General features: G+C 39.3%; 1 protein-coding gene across 1 annotated transcript in view; it reads left to right on the top strand.

Moving 5' to 3' along the window:
* The window catches only part of LOC110033088 (bifunctional dethiobiotin synthetase/7,8-diamino-pelargonic acid aminotransferase, mitochondrial), a 124,754-nt gene that overhangs the window by 82,868 nt on the left and 15,507 nt on the right, over positions 1-26,379 (top strand). The window contains exons 8-14 of the mRNA XM_020736950.1: positions 2,594-2,709; positions 2,789-2,935; positions 3,798-3,931; positions 8,323-8,454; positions 8,589-8,723; positions 16,385-16,497; positions 22,488-22,662. Of these exons, the coding sequence (XP_020592609.1) occupies positions 2,594-2,709; positions 2,789-2,935; positions 3,798-3,931; positions 8,323-8,454; positions 8,589-8,723; positions 16,385-16,497; positions 22,488-22,662 (952 nt within the window). The remainder of the gene's footprint in view (positions 1-2,593; positions 2,710-2,788; positions 2,936-3,797; positions 3,932-8,322; positions 8,455-8,588; positions 8,724-16,384; positions 16,498-22,487; positions 22,663-26,379) is intronic.

Raw genomic sequence — 26,379 nt, 5'->3', positions numbered from 1 at the left:
AACTGTTTTGGTCAGGTGGAGACCTCCTCCCAAGGTTGGATTAAATATAACACGGATGGGAGCTGGAAACCTGATAGTGCTGGTGGTGGGGGTGTGGCTCGGAATGATACAGGAAATTACATTCTCTTTTTATCCTCCCCTTCTTGCGTAGATTCTCCTTTAGAAGCTGAGGCTCAGGCTCTTTTGTTGGCGGTCATTCTGGCTGCTCATCTTTCCTGGAATAATCTCATTGTTGAAAGTGATAATCAGTTTTTGATGCACATTTTCTCAAAGGGTTTGGAGCCTTATTGAGATGTTCTTTATTATATCAAGAGAATCAAAAGTTTGACCTCCAATATGAATTTGGTGTGGAGTTTCATTTTTAGAGAAGGCAATCAACCAACTAACTGGCTAGCTACTTTAGGTAGTGCCACAAATGTCTGTTAGGTGTACGCTCTATCTCTCAGTCCAGGCCCCCCCCTTTGGGATGTTCTTTATTATATCAAGAGAATCAAAAGTTTGACCTCCAATATGAATTTGGTGTGGAGTTTCATTTTTAGAGAAGGCAATCAACCAACTAACTGGCTAGCTACTTTAGGTAGTGCCACAAATGTCTGTCAGGTGGGATCCCCCCCTTCATACGTTATTAGTTGGAGACAACATCGATGCTCCTTATGTTCGTAGGGAAGTGTGATATTTGTTGTTTGATGAAGGTTTCACTATCAGCTGTGAACCTTCGGGGAACTGATATTTCCTTCTCTTACTTTTCTTACTTTTTTCACTATGGCTTGGAACTTCACAAGGATCTTGTCAGGCGGTTTGGCATGAACAATTTCTTGGAGGCCCATGGCTCCATTGATATGATGGTTTTAATTTGCTTGGGGGGCCCACGACTCTTTGTTTGCTCCCTGTTTTGTTTATTTCCCCTGGCTCTGTCTCTCGGTCCAGTTTGATGGGTTTGATCTGTGGGGGAGGAACTTTGCAATTTTTACTGCCTTATTCTATTTTCTTGCTTTACTGTTTCTGAATGAGAACATTTTGGTTTTTCAAAGGGGAATACCTGCAGCTATTTTACTTGCAATTTGAGGCTTTACATGGCTGTTAAGGGGAGCTATATTTACTAACATGCATCATCTGGATCTTAGGGAGTGGGTAAAGAGAATATCTCGGAGGCCCATGGCTCCAATTTTTTGTGGGGTTTGATCTACTTGGGAGGCCATTGGCTCCTGTTTCATGTTTACTTTCTTCAGATTTTGTTTTTGAGCCTCCTTTTTGCTTTCGAGAAAGGGTGTTTTGGATAAAGTGATTTCTGGTTCAGCCTGGATGTCGTATGGGGGCTCCCTTACTGCTGTTGTTTTCAAAATTTTGTTTAGCTGCAGATTATGGCTCGAGGAGATTGGATGGGTGGTTGATCTCTAAGTGTCAAAGTTTTGTTTCTTTTGATTTACATCACAATTTATCTCAGATTTCTTTTTGTAGATGCCCATACGAGGTATACTTCAAAATTTGGGTACACGTTTTGATTGATTACATGTATTTTTGGGTTTTTGAAAACTTTTCTTTATTTTCTTCTTTTTTGGGTGAAGTTGTAATGTGGATGGAGGAACCCCTAGGAATTTATGTATGTTTTTTTCTTTTTAGAGGGGATCCTCCTCCCCTCCCCTTTTGTAATCATCTTTTATTTTAACACGGAAGGAGCTTATAAAAAAATATTTAATTATTTTAGTGAGATGTGAAAAAATGGCATATAATGTTTTCAATAAGTTTATTATTTTACTTTAGCAAACTTTTGAACATTGCAATTCTTCACTCTATATTGAAATTTCATTCTTGAAATTCGCTTTCTTGTTGACCAGCTAAACAAGAGAGAATTTGTCTCATATCATCTTTTTTTTAGGTTCCTTTTCTGTCTTCTTTGTGCCTCTTTTTACTTTTTTTATAAATCATCTATCTTTTATCCTCTCTTTGACCTCGAAAGTTCAACTTTTACTGGTTCTTCAATATAAGTTAAATTGCTCTGCACCTTAATCTCTTTGATGTTTATTTATTTGGACAAATGCTTTATGGACCTTACATCAACGCTATAATTTAAATTGGTATATACATGAAGTTTTTACTAAACATACTTCACTCTTGGGACATATCTATGCATGTTGCAAATTTAGGAAGTTAATATGTATGCATATATGTTCTACTTCTAATTGCTGTCACTTGTTAATGATTTAATGTTTCTTCAAGTTGTTCTAATGTGTTAGGCAAAATTAATTTTTTGATTATTTGAATGTTCCTTTCAAGTTGTTCTAATATGTTTGGGAAAATTAATTTTGTTATTTATGAATCTGATTTAGTTTACCATGATTTGACCAGGTAGGTTAATTACTTTTTCTTTCTTGATTGCTGAATACTTTGTACATATATCCACATTTCTGCTTTCCTCTTTTCTTCTTCATATGCTTGACTTTGGGGTTAACTACCTGAAACCCACATTTCATGGCATATTTTGCTTCTATTTGTGGTTAGTACAATTTATATTTGGAGAATGATGTACTTCTTATCCATTATGGAGTTTCTATTTACCTGTTACCAAATATAATAAGTCATTAAATATTTGTAGGTATTCTGGAAAAGGGCTATTTTTGGAGCCTCCTACCGTTTTAGTCTCCATGGAGATTTGGAATCTTTCTATACCAGATTGTTTTGAGTCTGACAACCTTAGGAAAGATGATCTGCGTAAGTACATTAGAATTTTGCTGCAGTAGATTAGTAGTTTTTGTCTAACAATGTCATAAAATTTGTTGCAACTTTACAGACTTTTGCTCTTACGGTGAATTGTTAAGTAGGGATAGGGACTCTTCAGCTATCGCTCTATGCTATTCGTCTTACATATCAAATAAGTTATTGGAATTTGCTGCTTCAAATCCACAGAACTATATTGGAGCACTAATTATAGAACCGGGTAATTGAACTTCTACTTTTGTAAATTCTTTTCATTCTTATGTATGTGTATGGAATCAGAGGTTTGCCTGAAATGCTTAGAAAATTCCGCTAATTTTCTCACACCTTAGAATAATGTTTGGCATTTTCTATATTTGTTCTTGATTACTGAAAAAAATTTGGTTCTAGAAGTAATTTTGAGCTCCAGAATGCAAGGTTATGAGGGATTGACTTTTTTTTATGCTTTATACCATAGTTTCTCTCACAGCCTTTTCTGAATTTAATCCATGTCCGTAATATCAAATTGTCAGGCCACCACAGTCAAGTTATGTATATAGAACATAACATACATCACTTATACAACAGGAGTCATACATTTTCTACTAGTATATTTGGGATTTTTGATCCTTGAGAAAACGACTTGCAGCCCAAACTAAATTAATCAAAATTAGACATCTTGATAAATAGTTTTGTTGTTAGCCTGATTATTTGTTTTTTCTTCAATGATTCATTTTCGAAAAAATAATAATTCTCATTTCCTGTCAGAAAGTTTTTTGCTGACATGTAGACTATTTCTGAATGCGATTTCTTGTATTATTGGAATATTTTTGTTAGTGATAGGTCATGCTTCACATTTTTTAGATGAAAAACTATTCAGATTCCCATGACTTAGTTATCATACCTTATGAATTAGGTAACTGAAGTTTCTTTTGAGTTCTGTAGTTTCTGAATGGTTGTTCTTCTACTTCTTATAGTAATGGTTGAATGCAAAAATTGGATGAGAAAATCAATTTTAAGAATTTGGCATATTTGAGTTTTATGATAAAAAAGTTTTTGGGATTTAAGTCTGATAGAATCTCAACCACCAAACTGTTCTTGTACAGTTATACATGGTTCTGGTGGAATGCACATGATTGATCCACTGTTTCAGCGAATGCTTGTTGGTGAGTGCAGAAATCGTAGAATTCCAGTTGTATTTGATGAGGTGTTTTCAGGTTTTTGGCGTCTTGGACACGAGGTAAAAATTCATTTGATTTGCTCTAAACTTTACTTCTGTCTCCACCTTGATGCTGCCTAAATTGCTTTGGGGAAATTTTGTAAAAAATCAAAGCTGAATCCTATAGCTATTATATTGCGCTCCAAAAATAATGTTTCTATGTTCTAACACTTCTCCCCCTCCAAGTCCACTGAACTGAAAGCATACGCCTTTTGAGACTTAAAATAATATTATTTGGGTTTTTTTGATTCAAAGTTGAAAGAGAGCTCTTTCCATGCTTATAATGATAATCTGATGTACATAAGAACTTAAACTATTGGGTGTTGATCCAAATAGTTATTTTATCATTGAATTGTATTACCTCTTACCTCCTTTGTACATTTGCTATCTGGATTTTATGAATGGAATAAACATAGATGCTTAATAACTTGTCACAAGTTAATGGGGGTCTCTATGATAGAAATGCATGTTCTTATTCAAGTTAATGACATTACTACATCATCATTGCTCTTGTCCTTTTTACTTAGGTTATGCTTTATGAATCCTCATTTTTTATTCATTCTTGTTGAATATTGTTAGAATTTATATTAGGAAATAATTTATTCATGTGAGAAGTTATGAGGAATAAATTATTTTCTTAGATTAGGAGTTATTTCTTTTCCTATTTTATATTTATTGTCTTGGTTTAGGAGTTATTTCCTTTATTTTCAAATAATTAATATGAATTGATTATGGAGATATTAGGTGTTATAATTTTCCTTTTCATGTTATTTCTTTTTATTGTCTTTTATAATCTAGGATTCATATAAGGGTTCTTTATACCCCTTTCATATCAATAAAATTATTCCGCTTTAATTTCGCATTATTCTAAATTTCAACTTGGAATTAGAGTCAGCAAAAAAATCTTAGAGCCTCTTACCATCAGAAAACTGCCTATTCCCTGCATCCGACAAATCTTTATCGTGCTGCAGGCTCTTCCTCCGCCGGATAACTTCTGTCTGTCTGTCGACTCTGTCTAGAATGAGAAGTCGATAGCATTGGACTTTCTGCCTTTCTCTTACCACTCTTCTTACCCTTAGCCTCCGCTTTAACGACCTCTCCGGCAGCCTCCTATCGAATTTCTTTGGCGCTGTCAAGATCTGCAACATTTATTTGCAGGAAAACCATTTTCCAGCAACATTCCGACGGTGCTCTTCTCCATAGAGGGCAGTAGCTGGATCCTTGATCTTTCAAATTTAGAGTACTTCAATGAGTCTTTCAATCGGCTCAATGACTCGGTTTCTTACAAGCTCAGGAAGGAATCAGCGAGTACGTTTATGGGGATGTCATTGTGTGGAGAGATCTCGCCAATTCCGACACTGGTGCTGGCGATGGCCCCTGGAGGAAGAAATGTAAGCTGCACTGCACCTGCCTCCGATAGTAGCGGGAGTAAATTCTCTTATGGCACCATCACTAAAATTGCTGTTAGATCTGCTGCCGTGGTGCTCATATTGTTGATTTTCTTGGTGTTCGTGTGTCGTAGCAACAACGAGAGTAAAAATACGACAGTGGAAGCAGTATCGACGATAGTGAAGCCGCCAGAGATAGTGCCTAGGGGTAGGGAGAGAGGTAAATCAGCGGTCGTGGTGGCTATGGCGGGCGGGGTGGCAGAGAAGAAGCCAGAGATTGGGAAGAGATTTGTTTTCTTTGAAAGGTCGGGAGATGGAGATTTTGACCTATAGGATTTGTTGCACGCGTCAGTTGAGGTATTGTGAAAGGGAACATTTGGAACGACCTACAAGGCATTGTTGGAGATGGGGTCTGTGGTGGTCGTGAAGTGGCTGAAGGACATTAATTTGTTGGAGCATGAGTTTTGGGAAATAATTGGAGTTGTGGGATCCATGGAGCATGAGAAATTGTTGCCTCTCAAAGCTTATTACTTCAGGAAGGATGCAAAACTCCTTGTTTATGATTTTATGCCCATCAAAATTCTCTTGACTTTGTTGCATGGTAACAGAGGATCTGGAAGAACATGCCTAAATTGGGAGACAAGATTATCTCACCACTTTCCGTGCTGCCCAAGTCATCGAGTACAACCATTCCCTAAGCCCCACAGCCTCCCACGACAACATCAAATTTTCCAACATTCGCCTAATTAAATCCTATGTAGCTCGTGTTTTTAACCATGGGCTTGCAACTCTTGTCGGTCTCAGCACCACGCTAAGCCGCATTGTCGGTTACGGAGCATCAGAAGTCACTGATATTAACAAAGTCTTGCAGAAGGTTGATGCTACAGCTTCGGAGTTCTCATGCTTGACCTGCTCACCTGCAAGCCCCCCGCACAGAACCTCCGAATCTTTTTCCCTGCAACAAACCCTTTTCCAGAATCTTTCATGCAGCAACCCTCCTACGGAACTTTTTTTGTTACATTAGGCCCTCTTTCAGAATTTTCCTTGTAGTAGACCCCCCATTCAGGGCTTTCTCGCAATAGGCTCTCCTCCGGAGCTTTCTTCTGTATCAGGCCCTCCTCCGAAGCTTTTTCTGTAGCAAGACCTACCTTTGGGGCTTTTTTTCCTTTTTTTTGCAAGTTATATCTTGCAGCTTTTCTTGGAGATTGTATACTTCTCTGTAAACTTCCCTGCAACATTACCTGTAAGAGTATTCCGCCTACCTACATTCATTAGAGGAATTGTAGACAAAGATTACCCCAGTCAACTGGAAGTCAATTTTTTTCTTCAGGTTGTCTACTTCCCTGTAAACTCTTCTGCAGCCTTACCTATAGGAGCCTTTTTTCTAACTACAGAGATTGCTAGAACTGCAGTCAAAGACGACCGCAATCAACTAGAAGTCAGTTTTTTTCTGCAAATTGTTTACTTACCTATAAATTCCTCTGCAACATCACTTGCTGGAGCCTTCTGCCTACCTAAAAACACAGCATGAACTGCAGTTAAAGGTAATTGTGGTCTACTTTCCTACAAACTCTCTTGCAGCATTAACTATAAGAGTTTTCTGCCTACCTATAGACACTGCAGAAACTGCAGTTGTCCACTTCCTTGCAAACTCCTCTGCATTATTATCCGTAAGAGTTTCCCGCCTATCTGCAGGAACTGCAGTTGTCTACTTCCCTGCAACCTCCCCTGCATCATTATCTATAAGAGTCTTCCGCCTACCTACAGACACTGCAGGAACTGCAATCAAAGACAACTATTGTACGGGCTGAATACTTCAAGTTCTGCCTTAGTTTCTTCCTCGCCCACTCTTTGATTTTTTCAAATCTAGGTTGAACATGGTTATGGGGAGTAAATTATTTTCTTAGATTATGAGTTATTTTCTTAACTATTATTTATTTATTTATTTTTTTGGATTATGAGTTATTTCATTTTCTATTTTAGGTTTTTCTATTTTATGTTATTTTCTTTATCTCTAAATAATTAATATAAAATAATTATTGAAGATATTAGGTGTTATATCTTTCCTTTTCTTGTTATTTCTTTTTATTGTTTTTCTTGGTTTAGGATTTATGTAAGGGTTATTTATACTCCCATTCATATCAATAATTTTATTCCACTTTAATTATGCATTATTCTATATCTCTCTTTTTCATGTTATTAGGTGGTATATTCTTGTTGAATGTTGTTTGAGATATTAGATGTATTCTTTATAAATGATTTTGAATAGCGTCCATTCACATTACTTTCTAATTTCCTTCCTAATTCCCTGTCTACCTTTCTAATGGTGCATTTTTTAAACCATTGTTGTACATGTCCCAATCACCCAAATATGTTTTCAATTTTCTTATCTTCAATAATTGCAGTTCCAACCATCCCTCTATATCATCTATTCGCATATCCATTCTAGCTTTGCCACACATTGATCTTACAACTCTCATTTCCATCACATTTAACTTGGCTATATTGCTTTTTTATAGTCTAATATTCACACAATATAAAGGTTTAATTGAAATTTTACAAAATTTAAGGTTTCGATGATATCCTTTGATTTTATAATTCTCTTGAAGAAATATCTCACAACAGGAGGAAACTTGTGGCTGTAGAATCAGGAAAACTGCAGTTGTTTCTGCAGGATCACATAAAAACTGTGGCGGAAAAATCAGAAGACTGGATTTAGGGTTAGGCCGGATAACATGTTGAGATTTGGAATAGAGCAGCATGCATCATAATTTCATTGATAGAAAGAGGGGTATTTAAACCCAATTATAATAGGCACAACAAAAGAAAAAGATAAAAAAGCTAAGAGGAAAGACATAAAAATAGAATAAATTAAATAGAAAATATATAATGAGGGAATAAAGGCAACTAGGAAAGAAATAACAAGTAATAATGGCTAGGGATTTGAATGTCGTTATAAATCTAATAGTTCCTAAAGGCTTGACTTTTATTTTGTGGTTCAGAATTGATTTTAGTCTTATGTAGTCTGCCGCAGAATTATTAGGTTGCTTACCAGACATAGCATGCTTTGGGAAACTCATGACTGGTGGTATCCTTCCACTGGCAGCAACTTTAGCCACAGAAGCTGTTTTCAATGCATTCGGTGGTGATTCAAAGGTAATTACGTTATGCAGTACTTGCGGCAATTTTTTTTATGTTTCAGGATCTGGCAAACCTGAAATCTTTGTTCGATTAACTTTGCTTGTTAATCATAACTAAAGTGCAAAGTCTCTTTTAACGTCTTCCTTCAGCTGGTCGCTCTTTTGCACGGACATTCATTTTCAGCCCATGCTATGGGTTGTGCTGCAGCAGCAAAATCCATTCAATGGTTTAAAGATCCTTCTACAAATATCAATATTGAGCATGGAGAAGGACGACTTATAGAGGTTTGTGATCTCCTTGCAGTCCTCTACCTAGTTTCAATTAATATCATACCATAAACATTGTAGAGGTTCAGTAGCCATGGGATCTCATGAATTATGGGTACTGTTTCAAAGGTTTGTTTTGAGAAGTTGGAAATTAATTTTCTTTGTTTGATGTGTGTATAGTCTTGTTTTAACCGTTTACTGCATGGGTTGGGCTTTTTCCATACGATATGATATTTGTTTTAGCAACTTTTCAATGCACACTTATCCTATTTAATCTGTAATTTTTTTAAGGTCTTTACAAATCCCATCATTTTGTCTTCATTTAATAGAAACTCTTTGCAACTTTCAAGCCTTGACTAAAAACTTTTAAGACAGTTTTAGACGGTGGTAAAATTTTAAAACCAATAAGTTAATTCTCCTTCCTTCAATGTGCATGATGCACATAATGTTCAAGTTTGGAGATAAATATATTTTTCTAGATTTAATATTAATAGAACAATAGTATAACAATTATGGGATATTTGGTATCTTTATGCACAATTTCTATGATAACATGCCGTAGAATATAAGATACAAATTTGAGTTTAAATAAAAAATGATCTCTTAATTAACTTTGCAGAGTTAATTATTCATTTCGTTCTTGTGAAATAATCCCAATGCAATGTACACTTTTTTTCCTCCTATTCCAACCAGTGCTCTTTTGGATTCCATTCTTTCTTTCCTTTTTTAACACTCCCCCACAAATTGGAGAGTAGATATAAATCATTGTTAACAGGCTAAAGAAGAAATCAAAATTAAATTTGAACGTTCTATTTGTAATGATATTTGTAGTCTATTGGGAGAGGAATAAAAGGCACACAAATGATTGTTGATTGAAGTTTTTAATCTATACTATAGCAATCAATCTCAACATGCTTGGTTCTATCTTTTTGCAAAGGATTGTGGGTTATAATTGTCCTTGTCTTATTATCAAAACTTAATTTTATTGGAGAATTCGTAATCTTATATGGTTCAGCCAAAACCTTTTGTAACCAGGATTGTTCACATAACCCGTTGGCCATGACTCTTTTCAGCTTCAGTGCTACTCAGAACCACTATATTCTATTTTTAACCCCTTTATGTAACAAGGTTTCCCTCTATACAAGTATTGGTAACCTTGTTGTGCATTTTCTATTAGTAATAGAATTTGCCCAATCTGAACAGTATAAGCTACAATATTGCACTGAATGTTTTTCTTGATAATTAGTTCCTTTTAAGGGAACATTTTTTTAGTAGCTCAATATTATATTTATAGCCTCTAGATGTTTCTTTTTTTTGTGTGAGTGTATACATTGACTTATGAAAAAAAGGCCATGTCAAGTTTTTTATAGGATGAGTCCTATGCTCAAATTGCCAGTCTCCCCAACAACAGGTGGCAAAAATCCATGGGTACCACGTCACACCACACCTGATCTTGCAACTGGCTCTAAGTTGAAAACTCCGCTATGCACCTCCGGACAATGTTGGTCCTGTTCTTCTTCTTCTTTAGCCACGTTAGAGAATATAACTGAGAATTCCTTTAGTTTGTGAGGCCCCATTTCTCTATCAGCTGCTTAGATGCCACGTTCTTACTACTCTCTTCATCGATAATGAGACCGCATACCTTCCAACTCATATTGCAATGAGTGTTGAATATGTTGTGGCAAATTCATTGTAGATCTCTCGTATCCTTGGTCTGTAGGACTCGTCGAACCACGAGCATCTCGCCTTCATTCGGTGGGAGATGATACACCTCACCTTGTTCTTCAATTGGCTATTCGTCGCTAACCTCATCCACAACACCCTGTTTGGTAAAAGACACAAATTGACTCGTCGGGCAATTGGAGGTGATGAGCCCAAATGCATTGCGTCGAATCATTTTTTTGGCGGTGACTGTAGTATTTGTGCTACTCTTGCCAGGCTTCTTCTCACTGGGGTGGCTGTGTTCTTCTCCGAACCAATTTTTTGAAGACCCTCTGAGACGTGCTTCTGTTGTTGTCTCCAACTGAGGGTGGTTACCTGCTCTATTTTTGCTGCATTTCCACTTTCAATGCCAATGTTTGGACATCTCCAAGTGACCAATAGCGTTGCAGTTGTACCACGTTGATAGCGTGTTGTAGGCCTTCCAGATAGCGGACTATCGTATGCTCCTCTGGCTCGACCAACTTGCACATCATGTGCAGTTGGTCAAACTGGGTCGTAAACTCCACTGATAGATCTTACTACTACAAGTGATTAGGCCTCAAAAGATGGTAGTGAGGTGCCAGATATTTCCTCTGCATCTTTTTCCTCATCTTTTTCCACTTGGTAATCTTGTCGTTGTCCTCTCTCTTTTTCTGTCTTTATAGGTTTTTTCACCACAGGGAGGAGCTCTTCTTCAACTTGACGGATGCTAGTTTTACTCATTTATCCTCCGACACTTCTTTTTACTCAAAGATTCACTCGACAAATTGCAACCAGTTGAGCAAGTTGTCTGGATCCATACCTCCATCGAACTCCGGTAGATCCACTTTAATGTCAAAATACCTTTGTCCTCCATTAAGTGGTCTTCTCTCTCGGCCTTCTACGATATTGAATTCTGAAGCATCGGGGCTTGTATCTGGCACTTTTCTATGGAACGGATTCAAATCCCCGTTCCTTTCTCCTCATCGACTCTCCAGATCTCGGTCGAGGATGATCTCTCCCTGAGTTTCATTCTCTATGTCCATCAGTCTCCGCTGAAGTTGACGAATCCTTGCTATATCTTTTCCCGGGAAGGCTCGAGTATGTATCTTCTTAGTGTTATGACTAAGATTTAGGCTTGGGAGGTGAAAAATGGTGTATGAGACTAATTGAAAGTGTAAGAAAATTAATTTGGGGTTACTGATATTGAAAATTATCAAGGAAAAATTCAAGTTAGGTCAAAATTTGTCTATATTTTGGGAATATGAAAGAAAATTTTTGGTGGAGCGGGTTAGGAAGATGCTAAGAAACCCTAAGGTAAGAGTAGGGTTAGGCTGACTTTGATACAAATTGATACTGGATTTAACCCAAATCATAAAAAAAATGCAAATATTACTGTTAGAATCAATTAGATTACGACTCTTCAAAATTGAATATAAATGATAACAACACAAAAGACACCCTCGGGCGATGATGAGTAGTTTGATGACGGTTGTCCAGCTAGTAGATAGGCGTGTAGGAGGTGTTGGTGACAGCAGAGGTGTGAAATGTGGTTTTGGGTGATGTTGTATTAGGAGCGGGGGCTACAGGGGTTTTCAGTAGCAACAAGGTTTGGTAGTGAGGGCTGCGGCAGTTAAATGGTCTGGAGGGGAGTGCGAAAAATTTTGGAGGTGGCTGAGGGGAGTGTGGCAAATCTGGGAGGTGGGAAGAGTTGCAGCAAGCCTGGAAGGTGTAGGGGAGAGTTGAGGCTGTCTTGACGGGGGTAAACAAGGGAGACGGTGTGTATGAAGAGGGTAGTAAACACAAAAAGGGAAGATACACCATTTTAGACGAGTTACAACCGAAAAACCTTCTCGCCATTGGATACAACCCTAGAAGGGAAAATAAGACGTTGGAGGCTGTCCAAACAGAAATTTCAACCAAAATTGAACCCTAAAACCAAATACCAACATATTTATAATAAATTAAGATAATTAGGGGAGAGAGAGGTGGTGGTGGCAGGGGCGGCAGCCCTCCCAACCCTAATTTGGGCCGGCCGGTTCAGCCTCTCTACTAAACTAGTTGCCTCTTGCTGAACCAAATCCCTGTCCAGCCCCCTGCAGTCCTGCGTCACTGTGTGTGAGGGGAAGAGGATTTTGCAGATGATACAAATTGCGGGAGAAGAGAAGATGAGTTTTGCTATGGGATAAGCGGTGTTTGAGAGGAAGAAGAGTTCATCAGTGAACCCACTGCTTCTACAGAAGAAGAGTACATGACACCTCGCTTTGGAAGGCTTCAATGAGATTCGAGATGTGTGAAAAAGAAAAGGAGTTCACGGCAGGCCTCAATGGAGAAGGAATTAATTGGCTGCATGTGGACGAATTGTTCCAACCTTAATTTGAATCAGGTGTGAGCGAAGTTTTTACCATGATTTTAATAATATTTAAACCTTCGAGCAAAAAAGATTTGAATTAGGTTTGAACTAAGTTTGAACAAGATCCAAATAGTTCAAATTCAAATAGTTTTTGGAGAGCTTTGACATTTAATGTGTATGGTTGCTACCTCTGAAGTTTAGGAATTAGGCTTCTAACTATGAAAATTAGTGGGGGTAATAATCACTAAAATTTTTTGTTAAAGCCAGAGTTTGAAAGGCATCTCACACCTATTGGTGGCTTCTTCTAATATGCTTTTTAAACTAGTTATGGGATTTTAGCTCATGAATAGCCTCTCTCTACCGTTTCATCCTTTGCGGTGAGCTCTTCTATGTTATTCTGCACTATCCTATATTTTTGTCCACCACTAATCTACTCCATCATCTCCAATGCTTTTAAATGCAACACCTGTCACTTCCACTTCACACTCTCCCACTTCTTTCGCTACTCCATTGACTAAACAATACAAGTCCCCTCTTTGTGAAACTCACTTAGGGAGGAGAATTAGGAGTTAGTCATGTTCTCGTTTGCCTCTTGAGGAGCTAAACAGAGCTCTATACTGAACGTGCATGACGCGGGGCTATCTGGTTCGGTCCGACGCATATAATTGCCCGTTCCTGCCTTTTGTTGGACCAAACCGAACTGGCCAAAACCGAACCAAGTGGGGTGGAAGCTTCCACCCCTCTTCTTCTCTTGTGTTAATATCTCCCCTGTCTAATCATTTCCTTCCTTCCGGGACAACATTTCAAATTCTTGCATTTTCCTTTCCACTCTCCTTTAATCCTTGCCTAATTTCCTACTTACCTGGTCTAGTCTCCCCTCCCATCCTATTTGTAATTATTGCTTGTTGATTACTAAATAGTTTTGATCCTTCTCTAATTTTAGGTGTGCCACCAAGGCATTCCCTCTCCAAGGGCTATATTCGACTATGAGTGGTGTTTCGGCTTTACCTCGCTCAAGTTGGTGCTATCTCCCTGCAGTCCCTTCCATCCTCAGAAACCATCCTAACTCTTCGTGGTGATCCCTCGGTCAACCGATTTCGCCTGCTCTTCTCAGAAGCTCGCAGGCCTTGCCATCATCCCACTCCCTTACAGATTGTTTGCTGATCAGCCTTCCTGCTCTCCCCAGTCTCTCGCAGCTCCCACCAACGCCCTTCCTCCGCATAGACAAGTCACCATTCAACTCTCCTACTAGCCCCCAGTTGTTTGAAGCTCCCGCCAACGCCTTTCATATGCAAATTTCAACGACCCTCTGCTAGCGTCTTTCGCCCTCACCAGTCCACCGACCCTCTGTTAGCGCTGCCCTTCCCTTCCATCGGCTGTCTCTGCATTCTCCAGTTGGTCACCACTCTTCGAGCACCTTCTTGCAGCTCCTTCCACTCCTTGATTTACCACACCTACTTGAGAGGTTTGTTTCTATCCTTTATTATTTACTTTTGTTTTTATTTCCACAAGGTGCATTTATCTTTATTTGTGTTGTGCTATTGTTGTTGCATCGTCCTTGTTAAAACGTGTGTCGTTTGCAAGTGTTTTGGGTTAACTCCAGTATCAGTGCATGCTTAACCTTCTCTCGTTGGGATGCTGGCATTCCTGTTACAAAAACTCAATTTCCAAATCCATGGCTGGGATGGATATTCTTATGTAGTTCCCATTACTTATATTTTATTTATTATGGCTTTATTTGGTTTCCCCTCCATTCTTTTTTTCTCATCGCTCTTTCGTCCTATAATATCTCACTCCAACGTGCCTAGAGAATTGTTTTCAATTGACCTGTGAACCTTACGCTAGCTGATTTTATTTTTCGTCTCCTCTTCTTATTTAGGGACTCTCAGCGGGTGCTTCTAATGAAGTTGAAGAAAGCAAGCAAGGTCTTGAGCATTATATTGTTTATCTTAGGTGAAAGCTGAGATCTACTTCGACTTGGAGTTTAACCCCTCTAAGGCTCCTCTCCGATTGGTTAAAAAAGTACAGAACGAGATATGCTTCTTTTACGGATTTAATCTTGGCCACACGGCATTTTATTTGATATTCAAGTTGGAGAGCAGGGATGTCTTCTTTTCTCAGCATTCTAAGATTAGCCAACCTACTACTCTTCCCTTTTTTGTCCTACAAAGCCCATAACTTTGTTCTAGTTCATTAGGAACACTGCTTGTAGATGATCATGACCTTCATTGTAAAGGATACTAGAGAGATGGTCTTTAAATTGTTGAATTCTTTTGGTCGGATTACCTTCAATTTTTGAGTTGGCATGGTCTTTGCTTTGGTTCTGCTTAACCAAGTTTGTTCTCAACTTCTCAGAATTTCTAGGATGCTATAAAAGCTTCAGAGCCACTTTCTTTTTCCTTCTCCATAAAGATTCCCTCAATGAGCTACTAGGGGAACTAACGTTCATTCCCCTTTGTTGCAAGTACATGACCATTATTGAGATTTGTATCTAGTTTAAAGTCCTAATGGTAAATAGGAAATACAGAAGAAGTCTAGGGAGTTACTTGTAAAATGTTGTACGATTTTATATAAGACCAAGTTATTGATGAATAGAATAAGTTTTCAAGAGCAATTAATTCTTTATGGTCTTGTCAGCCGTGATAGAGCTTGTTGGGAAGGCAGACCGGATCGAGGCATCGATTGCTTCGCATTATAATTTCTGGGAAAGATAGATTCTGAAGTTTTGAACAAAAAATTTCCCTTGAATTTTTTCATTTAATCTAAATTTTTTTGCTTTCCTTATTTCCTCAAACTCATTTATTAAATTCACGTACACCAATAGTGAATTCAGATTGAGCAGGTTGCAATGAGATAGTTTTTAATAAGAAGTATTTTGTTCAGCATTTTTTGTTATTTTAACAAAAAATAAGCTCAATGCATTTCATTAAAATGAAATTAATATAACAAAAAATTTAAGCAAAATTATTTGTTATAAATAAATAACTTGCTCCACAACGACATGATCACATTTGTTGTGCATGAATTAGCTTCTTGTATATGAGAAAGAAAGATATGTATGAAATTAAATTTTACTAGAAAATTCAAGAAAAAAATATATAGTTTCCTAAAATGCCTTCGTAGTCACTATGCGACTAAAATATGACCACTTATAAATGGCCGGGCATTTTCTTCTCTATTCAACTTTGGCTAGTTTTTGCCTCTTTTTTCCATTTCAGATGAGCGAAAATTTTGCAAAGGAATAATTCCAGCTTCTTTGCGGCAGCCTTGGTAATTTTTTCAGGTTGCTTTTCTTGCAAGGAAATCCGCCAACTTCACTGTTTCTGCCAACAACTACCACAAACCTGTTGAAAGTTGTTTATTTTTTGTAATTTGTGTCATTGTTACCGTGCTAGCATAAATTACTTCTGAAGTACATCTTTTGGCTGCATTTTGATTGGTTGGTGCTCATTGTTGATCCAAATCATTTGCAATTACTTTAATTTAATGGGATTTATATATCTATTTCTGTTGTAGTAATGCAGTACAGTGGTCTGCTATTTAATTTTCATTTTTCTGTGTTTTTTTTATAGGATTCAATGTAGTTTCAATGTTTTTTTTTTTTTTTTTTTTTGCCTATGTGCATCTTTCGCAGTTTAGGGCGCAGTTATGGGACATGAAACTTGTTCGCCGGATATCATCATTTCTTGCTGTGAAAAGGGTTGTTGCATTGGGAACTCTTATTGCAATTGAGCTCCACGCAAAGGGCACCGATTTAGGGTTTGTATTTTATGTTATCAAAGGCTATTTTATGATGAAACATTGAAACAAATTGAGCCAATTACATATCTTATATGAGTACAAATCTTGTCTTTATGCTACCATTAATTTGTATGTGTATGTTTTTGCATGAATTCATCATGCATGCATATATGGATACATTTGTTGTTCTCTCTCTTTCTACATGGATGAATGCATATGCTTGTCATGCATGCTCCCGTCTCTACATATGTGCTTACATAAATAAAGTCATTCAATTTTACATGCATGCATTTGTGTTTGTTTATCCGTTTTAGTGATGCAATTTTGACCTTAAACACTTTGAGTACATTCAACTATATTACAAACCAGCAAGCCTGGAACCTTGCTGCAGGTTTCAGCAAAAAACAACAAGCTTTTATCCCAATAAGTGTGGTCGGCTGCATGAATCTTTTCTCTCTAGTGTCCCATTGAGTGTTATATTTTCATTTAATTCTAATAGATTAAGATCATTTTTTAAACATTACACCAAAGTTTTTTTAGGCCTACCTCAGTTTTTCTTAACATAAGTCAAATCTAAAGCATCTACTCTCCTAATCGAATCATCATTTGGTTGACATTTAATGTGACCAAACCATCTAAGTCGACGCTTTCTAATCTTATCTGCCACTGGAGCTACGCCAACCCTTTCACGGATATATTCATTTCACATTTTGTCTCTAAGTGTCAAACCACTCGTACACTTAAGTATTATCATCTCAGCAATACTTAACTTTGTTTTATGCTTTTCTTTTAAAGGCCAACATTCTGCGTCATAGAGGATTGCAGGTCTCACCACCATCGTATACAATTTTCCTTTTAGTCTAAGCGGTACTTTTCTATCACACAATAGGCCCGGTGCATTCCTCCACTTCAACCAACCAACTTGAATTCTGCTAATAACATTCTCATCTATATCACCATCACTTTGAACAATAGACCTGAGATATATAAAACGCTCACACTTTTTAATGATTTGATCACCCATAGTTACATCTCTGCTACTAAAGCTACTACTACTAAAATTACATTCCACGTTTTCAATTTTAAATTTACTCGAAAGAAGGCCTTTACTCTCCAATGTAGACCTCTATTATTCAAGTTTTTTGTGAACTCTTTCTCTAGTCTTATCCACAAGAAGGATATCATTAGCGAAAAGCACACTCTAGGGTACATCCTCCTGTAAATGTCCAATAAGAGCATCCATATCTAAAGCAAAAAGATATCTAAAGCAAAAAGATATGGGAGCAAAAAGATATGGGCTTAAAGTTGATCTCTGATGTAATCCAACTGAAATGGTAAAATACGTAGTCAATCCTCCTTCTATTCGAAGACAATTGCTTCAGGTTTTAGCCAAAGAAAAAAAAATACACATTATATATATATATATATGCTGCCCAAGGGATAGAGTTTGATTTCAAGGCGTGGAGAAAGAGAAAGAAAAAGAAAGGGTTGCTCCGCCCGGAGGCAAATAGGGGCGGTCCTCGTGCTCGGCGGCATTTTTTATTCCGCAAAATTTTAGGTTACAGGTGAGGGAGGGAGGGAGCAAGCTCCGTGCATGAGGGGAAGAGAGAGAGCTTCATGGAACCCCTTTTATATTCAAGGAGTCTTCTATTTATAGAGAGAACAGAGGGGGAGGGAATTACATGTATACCCTTGTTTAAAGGGGAGCAACGAGGGGTAATGTTGTCCATTACCGTCTTTGCTGGTGTCGAGTGGTCGGTCCGCCGGTAGTCAACCTTTACTGTGGGCGGCAGGGCAACCGATTTTTTGAGTGGCCGACCCAAGTAGCCAGCTGGTTCGAGGTGGCCGACTGACAGGGTGTGGCCGGTTGGGTAGCTGGCCGACAAGGTTTGGTTGGCTGAGATGGCTGACCGACTGGATGGGGTCGGTGCTCGTAGGTGTTGACGACAGTTCCAGGGACAGTGTCTTTGGCGGTGGCGGCTCTATTGGTTTGTCGAGGAAGCCTACTTTTAGGCTATACAAGATCTTTTAGGATGTTGAATCCATGACTGTCATTCGGACCGTGCTCAAGGAGTAGTCTTATAGGATGTTGAATCCAAATCTGGCCTTGGATCATGCCCAAAGGGTAGAACCAGATTCTTGGAGAAGGAGAGAGGGATAGAAAGAGAAATAGGGTTGCCCCGTCAGAGGGGTGCTCCTCGGGCTTAGCGACCCCTTTTATTCCACACAAAATATGTTACAATATGAGGGAGAAGGGGAGCAAGCTTCCTACATGAGGGGGAGAGAAAGAGCCTAAAGGAACCCCTTTTATATTCAAAGAGTCCTCTGTTTGTAGAGAGAAGGGAGGGGTGAGAGGGAATTACATGTATACTCTTGTTTAAAAGGGGAGCAGTGTGGGGTAATTTAGTCCTTAGCTATCTTTGATGGCGTCGAGTGGCCGGTCTAGGATAGCCGATCGTTAACCTTTACTGTGGAGGGTCGGGTAGCTGGTTCTTCAGGTGGCCAAGGTGCGGCCAGCCCAAGTGGTCGACTGGTTCAATGTGGCCAGCCGACAAGGTGTGGTCGGCCGGTTGGTTAGCCGGCTGACAAGGTGTAATAGGCCTAGATGGCCGACTGACTGGATGGGGGTGATGCTCGTAGGCATTGGGGACAGTTCCGATGACGGTTTCTTTGGCAGTGGCAGCTATGTTGGTTCGTTGAGGAGGTCTGCTTTTAGGCTGTACATGAAACTCCCGAGTTTTTTACATCTTAGAGGCAAAGCTGCGATCAGAATGAAAAACTCATTAGTCTCGGAAGCATCATTCCATAAGCATTAATTTTTTAACAGTTTTCTTGGTATCTTTTGTGAAGAAGATTTTTGGAAAAATAGTCATCTGCTAGTGTTTGCTAGTGTTTAGATTTTTGGAGAATATAATTAAGCTTTTTTCAAAATTTATTGATAGAAATATTCTCACAATTCAAGCCCTTACCAATCTTTCTTATCCTTATCAGAACTTCGCCTCCGGTTGGCCTCATCTTACGCCAATTTAGGCAGTATTGTTGTTGCATTCGCGGGGGTAACCGCTGAGACTTGCTAGTGGAATGATTTGCGTCGTAGCCTTCACGGATTTTGTGGCTTCAGGGTTGGAAATCATCTCTATAGCTTCTTCCAACTTAAGCTTTGAGAATAAGTTTTTGGAGATTTCTTGAGGGGGAGAAGAAGCTTTGTTCCCAGCAGAGAGACTCAAGTCAATAAATAGATCCTTGGAATGCTTGTCCCAGAAGAGAGGTTTGGAGAGTTAGAAAGTTTGTTTTGCTAGCTCTGGAGCGAAGGCTTGGAGTGCTCTTCTCGAAGGAGAGGTTTAGAGAGAATGTGTTGGCTCTTTTCTTGGGGAGACTTTGAGAGAGAGAGAGAGAGAGGGACAGTGATCTTATTTTTTGGAATGTTCTCCCGGATGAGAGATTTAAGTGAAAAAAGAGATGACTTTTTTATTCCTTTCTCTTTTTTTTTTGTCATTATTTTCATCTCTCTCTTTTATTATTCTCTTTCTTTCTTAATGAATGATAAGTAAACAAAGTAAGGTGAGGAAAGTGCTTATCACTTTTTGTTCTTCTGTACGTGGCCTTCTTTCCTTTGGAATGTGAGGGAGTCTTCTTCTTTTTCTTTGTTGTTTTTTCCCTTCTACTTTATGTCTTATCAATTTTTTACTTTGTTGCTTTTTTGTACTTTCTTTGTTGACTTGTCACATCTACTTTATGTCTTGCCACATTATGTCTCCATCTTCTTCTTTTTTGATATCTAGTTTTGATCTCTTATCTCTCTGTCATGGTTCTTCTCCAACCTAGTAGACCTTTCGTCTTGTTGGCAGCACGTCCATGCTCACTTCACCTTTTAAGATGTTGAATCCAAAACTGTCCTTCGGACTGTGACCAAAAAATAGAACCGGATTCCGGGGAGTGGAGAAAGAGAGGGTTGCCCAGTTGCAGGGCAAATAAGGGTGGTCCCCAGGCTCGACGGCTCCTTTTATTCCACACAAGTTAGGGGAGCAAGCTCCCAACATGAGAGGGAGAGAGAGCCTAAAGATACCCCTTTTATATTCAAGAGGTTCTCTATTTATAAAGAAAGGGGGGAGGGGGGGGGGGGGGGTTGGGGGGGGAGAGAGGAGAGAGGGCGAGAGCGAGCGAGGGAGCGGGCGGTCCAAGGTGGTCATCAACCTTTATTGTGGATGGTTGGGTAGCTAGTTCTTTGGGTGGCCACCTCGATTGGCCGACCTGTTCTGCTCCAAGTGGTCGGGCGGGTGACCGATTCTGCAAAGTGTGACCAGCCCAAGCGGTTAGTTGGTTCAATTTAGTCGGCCGAGTATCCGGTTGGCAAGGTGTGGTCGATGAATTATATGTATACCCCTGTTTAAAGGGGAGCAGGAAGGGGTAATTTAGTCCATAATTGTCTTTGCTAGCGTGGAGTGGCCAGGCCAAGATGGTCGTCAACCTTTATCATGGTTGGGGTAGCTAGTTCTTTGGGTGGCCACCTCGATTGGCCGACCTGTTCTGCTCCAAGTGGTCGGGCGGGTGACCGATTCTGCAAAGTGTGACCAGCCCAAGCGGTTAGTTGGTTCAATTTAGTCGGCCGAGTATCCGGTTGGCAAGGTGTGGTCGATCGGGATAGCCGATAGACTAGACTGGGGTAGCTCTTGTAGGTGTTGGCGACAGTTCTGGCGACGACATCTTTGGCGGTGGCAGCTTCGTTGGCTCATCGTGGAGGCCTACTTTTAGGCTTTACAATCTCTCTCTCTCTCTCTCTCGCTCTATATATATATATATATATATATATAAAAACCAAAGCGAATTATATGTATACCCCTGTTTAAAGGGGAGCAGGAAGGGGTAATTTAGTCCATAATTGTCTTTGCTAGCGTGGAGTGGCCAGTCCAAGATGGTCGTCAACCTTTACTGTGGTTGGTTGGGTAGCTAGTTCTTTGGGTGGCCGCCTCGATCGGTCGACCGGTTCTGCTCCAGGTGGTCGGCCGGGTGACCGATTCTGCAAGGTGTGGCCAGCCCAAGTGGTAAGTCAGTTCAAGTTGGTCGGCCGAGTATCCGGTTGGCAAGGTGTGGTCGATCGGGATGGCCGACAGACTAGATTGGGGCTGTGTGTGTGTGTGTGTGTGTGTGTGTGTGTATATATATATATATATATATATAATATTGCTAGCCGATCGGGCTCAAATTGTCACCCTAACCACTCGGCATACAACACTCACGTAGAAAATACATGTATACCAAAAAAATCAAGATTAAAAGTAGACATAGAAAATTGTACGTCAAAAGGCTAGTTCATTTTTTTATTCGTTATTGGGGTACTTATGAATAATATTTGACGTGAGGTGCCACCGCAATGTGTAATTTTTGAAGATGGTTATAGTTAATTTATCTGCCAAAAAAAAAAAGAAAAGTTAGAACAATGAAGAAAACCTGAGGATAAAAGTTTTAGAATTGGTACAAATCATATAAGATAAATATGCAATTTTAATAAGTGTAATACTAAAAATTATCAATCAGTGCTACAAAAAGATTAAGCATTATTTAGTTATGCTACATTCAATTACTTTAAATCTGTCATACAAAAAAATTGGGATATAGGTAAAAATACGCCTTCTAATTTTAAAGTTAACTTGGCTAAAATGAAGTGCTTCAGTAGTATCAAATAGTCAACATAGTGGGATATAGTACTCATCCTAACATTCTCATTTAAGCTATAGTCAACATATTTAATCGGAAGATTTACATACATACTCCTCAATTCTAATATTATTTACATATCTAACACCTAAACTTCCATTTTCACATGTCATCTTAATTGTACGTAAAAACTCATATTCAACTTCTTACAAGTTAAAATAGTGTTATTTTTTACGAGATATGAACGATTTTGATGGTATAAATGTAAAATTAAAAAAGTAAAGTATAGGTGTTAGATACGTAAATGCATGAGAATTGGGTGGCATGTATCTAAATATATCTTTCTTGTGTAGATATGCGTCATTAGAAGCTACCTCTCTGGTCCAGCAGCTCCGGGAGGATGGAGTTTACATGAGGCCCCTGGGGAATGTCATTTATCTCATGTGTGGCCCTTGCACCTCTCCTCTTTTCTGCAACCAGCAGCTTGTCAAAGTATACCGAAGAATCTCCGAGTTCAGCGAAGCTTGGGTAAAATGAAAGATCTAGAGTCTAATCTTTAGCTAAACTCTCTTAATATTAGTTTATTTACGTTTTTGTACATTTTATTTCCTATAACTGCACTCTTATGTGTTTGATTAGTGTACTAAATTTATAAAATTGTTGCTTACATTTGTGTTTATGTCATTGTGTCCCTCTCAATGTTCATTTACTTAATTAAAATATTTTATGGTTCAGTCATTTTATTTGTCAATTCTTTCTAGAAAAAATAGTGATATTTAAGCACGAGTTATTTTATCTTTCTTGTGTAGATTTCTAAAGAGGATTATAAGAACTTAATTTTAAAATAATTGGAGATTATTTTAATATTTTTCATAAATTACTGGATTAACTGGCCCAATAAATGTAAGCATGTGCGGATTATGTACGTGACATTTTCTCCATTACATAATCTTATCTAAGCATGTGCGGATTATGTACGTAATATTTTCTTCATTATATGAGCACGGACATGGCACAAATTGTCTATTTTTTTCTTCTAATTTGCTTATTTTGTCGATTCTTTTAAAAAATGTGGGTGCTACATGATTGGCAGAGGCTGGAAATTAACAGCATTTGCTGAATCAGCTTTCTACTTGCTGTTCACCTCTTAAATAAAGTCTTTTTTTTTTCTAGGATGTGGGGTTGAGTGGCCTTTATGCAATTAGATTAAATTAGGGGTATTTACATACATGCCTCCCAAAATCATGTATTTTACCTATTTAACACCTAAAATTTAAATATAACGAATATACCACTCTAAACTTACATGAGCAACAGGTTAGCACTTCGTGAACATGAAGAAGTGATTGAGATAACCTGAACATTCTTGCATTATCTTCTGTACATCTGCATTCCCAGAAGACATGGCAAAATACACCTCAGAATTTAAAAACAGGAAATGTAAAAATGACCAGTGTACTACAAGAAGAGCCGTTTATGCAACAAACTTTTCAATCAAGACTTGCATATATAGGTCTTGCATATATAGAAGGGCAACGAACTTTTCAATCAAGAATTGCATGTATAGAAGGTTTCTATAAGTTATATGTATTCGCAACCGCTGGTTTATTCAATGGTTGGTAGGATCTTTGAAAATATAGAAAATTGTGAGATGTCTCTTTCTCTTATGGATGAAGATTGTACTTACTTGCTGTGGGCTGAGATAGATGCAGATTAGTGATTTTCATCACAATTGAATTATGATTGTGTGCTCTTCATTGTTATAAATTCATGCATGTTCTTTCTTTAGAAGAAGGTTAGGCAGTCTCACTTGTGTGGGTATGTGTTCTTCATTCATTGTTATAAAATTAATCTTCTATATTTTTTTATTCATTTTATCTTTGCATGTATGAATACTTACAAGCACATCATATGCAAACGATTAACTTTGAAATTTATCTCCTCTCGATTGCTCTGAACAAACACTTCAACATGGAAAATTTATGTTGTTGAACAAGAGTTTTAGCTGCTTTTTTGATACAGTGGGACATGATTTAGGCCCCGTTTGGGGCAGCTTATAACCGCGGCTTGCGTTTTCAAAATGCTGCCATCGCGTTTGTTTCGTGTGTTCGGGAAGCTTAACGAAAAATAATGTTCAACTTTGTCTAATAAACATGGCTATGAGATTGACCCTGCGGCTCGCATCTTCTATCCATGTCGAGGGATTTTTTTTCCTCCCGTGCCCTTCTGTCTGTCTTCTCCCTCGCTTGACCACTGTTGCCCTAGGCCTCTTCTCCCTCACCTCTCCCTCGGTTGCTCCTATCGACGGATCCCGGGAGAACCTTTCTCCATCCTCTCTTTTCCGAGATATCTATGTTAGTTTCTCTCTTGTATCATTCTCTATCCTTCTGTCTATCTCCTCCCTTGCTCATCCAGTGTCCCGATGGATTGCTTGTTAGTGAGTTGGCTCACTTCTGGCTGGAAGGTCTCTAATGCAATGTTTTTCTATATGCATTTTACAGGTTTTTTGGTTGCAATGGTTATCTCTATGCGGTTTTCTGATTTTATGGATTTCTTTGGGATTTTTTACGTTTTTTAGATAAATTTGAAGTAAATTGGGTGCATGAGGCTTTGTGCGGTTCTCCTTTTCGAATGGTTGTTTAAGGTTGCTCCGTTGCACTGGTTGATTTGGTTGGAGGGTGTGCTAGAGGTTGTGGGCGATGTCCTTGTTGGTGGCTTTGGGTGTGTGTTGTGCATCGGTTTGGGTCTATGGGTTGGTGGTGGCATGTGAGAGTGTATGTGTGTGATGTGCTTGTTGGTGGCATATGAGTGTGTGTGAGTATATGAGTGTTGGTGGTCGTGGGTGATGTGGTTGTTGGTGGCATGTGGAGGTTGTGTTGGTGGGTGTGGGTGATGTGCTTCTTGGTGGCATGTGAAGGTTTGTTGTGCACGGGCTTAGTTCTGTGGTTTGTGGGATGTGAGTTGTGTGTGTGTGCGCGCGCGCGCGTAATGTGCTTGTTGGTGGCATGTGACTGAGTGTAAGTGTGTGTGTGTCGGTGGCTGTGAAGGTTGTGTTGGTGACTTTGGGTGATGTGCTTATTGGCGGCATGTGGAGGTTGTGTTAGTTGGTGTGAGTGATGTGCCTGTTGGTGCATATGGAGGCTGTGTTGGTGGGTGTGGGTGATGTGCTTCTTGGTGGGTTTGATTGTGTTGGGCATGGGCTTGGTTTTGTGCTTTGGTGGTGGCATGTGTGTATGTGTTTGTGTGATGTGCTTGTTGGTGGCATGTTAGTGTGTGTGTGAGTGTGTGTGTGTGTGTGTGTGTGTGTGTGTTGGTGGCTCTGGAGGCTGCGTTGGTGGTCGTGGATGATGTGTTTGTTGGTGGCATGTGGAGGTTGTGTTGGTGGGTGTGGGTGATGTGCTTGTTATCTGTTAGTGTTTGTGGAGGCTGTGTTGGTGGGTGTGGGTGATGTGCTTCTTGGTGGCTTTGGTTGTGTTGTGCATGGGATTAGGCTTGTGGGTTGGTGGTGGCATGTGACTGTGTGTGTGATGTGCTTGTTGGCGGCATGTGAGATGTTGGTGGTCGTGGGTGATGTGCTTTCTTGTGGCATGTGGAGGCTGTGTTGGTGGGTGTGAGTAATGTGCCTGTTAGTTCTTGTGTTGGTGGGTGTGGGTGATGTGCTTCTTGGTGGCATGTGGAGGCTTGTTGTGCTGGACTTGGGTCTGTGGGTTGGTGGTGGCATGTGAGTGTGTGTGTGTGTTGGTGGCTTTAGAGATTGTGGTGGTGGGCGCGGGTGATGTGCTTTTTGGTGGCATGTGGAAGCTGTGTTGGTGGGTGTGGGTGATGTGCCTGTTGATGGCTTTGGAGGCTGTGTTGGTGGGCGTGGGTGATGTGCTTCTTGGTGGCATGTGAAGGCTTATTGTGCTGGGCTTTGGTGAGTTGTGGTTGTGATGGAGCTGTGATGTGGGGTAGGTTGTAGCTGTGATGGGGGGTGGTTTCTTCCTGGTTGGTGGCTGTCTTGGGATTGGGTTGTGGCTGCGATGGGGGGTGGCTTCTGCCTGGTTGGTGGTTGACTTGGGACTAGACTATGGCTGTGTGGGGGTTGTGATGGAGCCATAATCGGGGTGGTTTGTGCCTAGTTGGTGGATGTCTTGGGATTGGGTTGTGGTTGTATGGGGGTTGTGATGGAGTTGTGATGGGGGTGGATGATTTATGATGGGGGTGGGTTGTGGCTATGATGGGGGGGGGTTTCTGCCTAGTTGGTAA

Source organism: Phalaenopsis equestris, unplaced genomic scaffold (genome assembly GCF_001263595.1).
Source record: "Phalaenopsis equestris unplaced genomic scaffold, ASM126359v1 Scaffold001091, whole genome shotgun sequence".
Taxonomy (NCBI): domain Eukaryota; kingdom Viridiplantae; phylum Streptophyta; class Magnoliopsida; order Asparagales; family Orchidaceae; genus Phalaenopsis; species Phalaenopsis equestris.
This window is presented reverse-complemented; position numbering and strand designations above follow the sequence as displayed.